We start from the raw sequence: 1,930 nt of genomic DNA, 5'->3' as shown, positions 1-1,930 counted from the left end.
GGTACGGACTATCCCAGCAGCAACCAGTCATCCAACACACCCACACTGCTACTCAATCCCAAGTCCCACGACGAGGGGATTCACCGGGAGAGAGAGAGAGCCGCTGCCGCCGTTTCATTCGACCGCTCAGATACCCCGCCCGGCCCCAGCCCCGCCCTGTCTTCGTCACGGCGTGTGTTACCTAATCCCGTGTTGTGTTTTGCCTGCTCCACCCCGCACTGGGGCCCCTCCCCCACGGCCCCCCTCAGGTGCCCCCCAGAACCACTGGTTCGGCCCAGCGGGTGACCCCCGCGGTGCGGGTATCGGTACTCCGGAGGCCATACGCCTGGTGTGGTCCTGCCACCGGGAGATCATCACGGACTTCGGCCCCGTGCCGCCACACACCACACCGCTGGTGCAGTCGTGAGGGGGTGTGTGAAGGGGGAGGTGTGAGGGGCTGGTAGCGTGTGTGTAGCGGTGCGAGGTTTGCAGCGGTTCAGCCGCCGGCGACTTCTCCGTCCCGCCCACCAGTCCCCGAGGATCAGGTGTACGGGTGACGTGTTGGGCCCCTTGGCGGATGAGGATGGAGCTCCCTGGAGTGCTTGCTCCGAGGGGTGTGTATATAGGTTAAGTGGTATGGGCCGATGGGCGGATGATGATTTTGATTCGCAGGGGCCACCGAAGGTTGCGTTGCGTTGCGTGTGGAGAGCGGGATGTCGCATCCGTACGATACCGCGGCGGTGGATTTGGGCGGTGGATTTGGGCGGTGGATTTGGGCGGTGGATGTGGCTGCACCGCGCGGTACGCAGGTGCTAGGTTGAGGCCGGGCGTGGGGGATAGGGCGGTAGCGGGATGCCGGGCAGGGGGGATGTGGCTGGCTGTGACCTGCCGCTGCGTGTGCGACAGATTACGGTTCCGGTGCGGGGCGGGGTGCTGTGGACCGTTCCAGTTCACCTAGGGGTAGGAACGGAGAGGCGGAGGGCTGTCCGCCGCAGCGTCTTGCGGTCTGTGCGTGTCGTCCGTGACTGTACCCCCCTGCTCCTCCTCCCGGACCGGCTGATAGGCAGACAGACAGACGTGCACACCAACCCGCGCGTCTGGATTGCCCAGGGCACTTTGGCGGTGTGCTACCATGAGGCAATGGCCAACAACCGCAGTACGTCTGCAGCTTTGCGTCTTGCATGTGTATGGCTAAGCGTGCAACTCGGGGAGGGGGGGGGAGGAGGGAAGGGGGAGCATTCTTGAATTGCTTGTCAATTCCATGTATACTTCTTTAGATTGCAAAAATATATCATATTGGTAATTTTTAGTCGTATGTAGCCCTGAATCGTGTCGTTGCTGTTGGGGGGATTTCCCTATTGAGATCCCCTGCCTCGTTTGCATGTATGTGCGTATGTATGTGTGTACACACGTGTGTCTGAGTGAGAGGGAAGAAGAGAGACGGTTGCACCTGCACACGGGAGAGAGAGAGAGAGAGAGAGGCGCACTGGTCGCGTTGCGGTCTTTTGCTCGGGAGGCGTGAGGTGTTGGGGGCTCCAGTGCGGCGCAGGAAGGGGGCCATGAATCATAGCTGGGGTCCTGCACAAGGATGGCAAACAAAGATACTGATGCTGATGTACGGCAGCGCTTTCTTAATCTTAGCCAAGTTAAGACATAGGATAGGTAGCGGTAGGGAACTCTCCCATTAGCGGTATCAGCGTGCTGGAGTGCGTCAAGTGCGTCTTCCGGTTCTTAAGCCGGATAGGTGCTGCGTTGTGTTCACAAGCGGGGCGATGTGTGGACGGGAGGGTTTCGTTCTCCGCAGAGGGGTTTTCTTTCGTCGCCCGGGGGCCGGCGAGAGGAGAGCTATCGCGGTGTCCGATATGATGCGGCGCTTTGTAAGGCGCGACTCCCTTGTGCATCTCCAAGTCGAGTAGGCTGTGAGGTTGCGGAGCACCGCCTGTTCGCTTGG

The 1,930-nt window shown here is 60.8% G+C and overlaps 1 protein-coding gene across 1 annotated transcript in view; it reads left to right on the top strand.

The window, feature by feature from the left end:
• Positions 1 to 406, top strand: part of ald1 (aldehyde dehydrogenase) — a gene marked incomplete at both ends in the record, with an annotated part of 5,212 nt that extends 4,806 nt beyond the window's left edge. Inside the window, one exon of the mRNA XM_002958076.1 lies at positions 249 to 406. Within this exon, the coding sequence (XP_002958122.1) occupies positions 249 to 406 (158 nt within the window). The remainder of the gene's footprint in view (positions 1 to 248) is intronic.
• Between the last annotated feature and the right edge of the window lie 1,524 nt (positions 407 to 1,930).

This window comes from Volvox carteri, assembly GCF_000143455.1.
Source record: "Volvox carteri f. nagariensis unplaced genomic scaffold VOLCAscaffold_85, whole genome shotgun sequence".
NCBI classification, from domain to species: Eukaryota; Viridiplantae; Chlorophyta; class Chlorophyceae; order Chlamydomonadales; family Volvocaceae; genus Volvox; species Volvox carteri.
The sequence above is the reverse complement of the archived record's forward strand: the minus strand, read 5'-3'. Positions and strand labels throughout refer to the sequence as shown.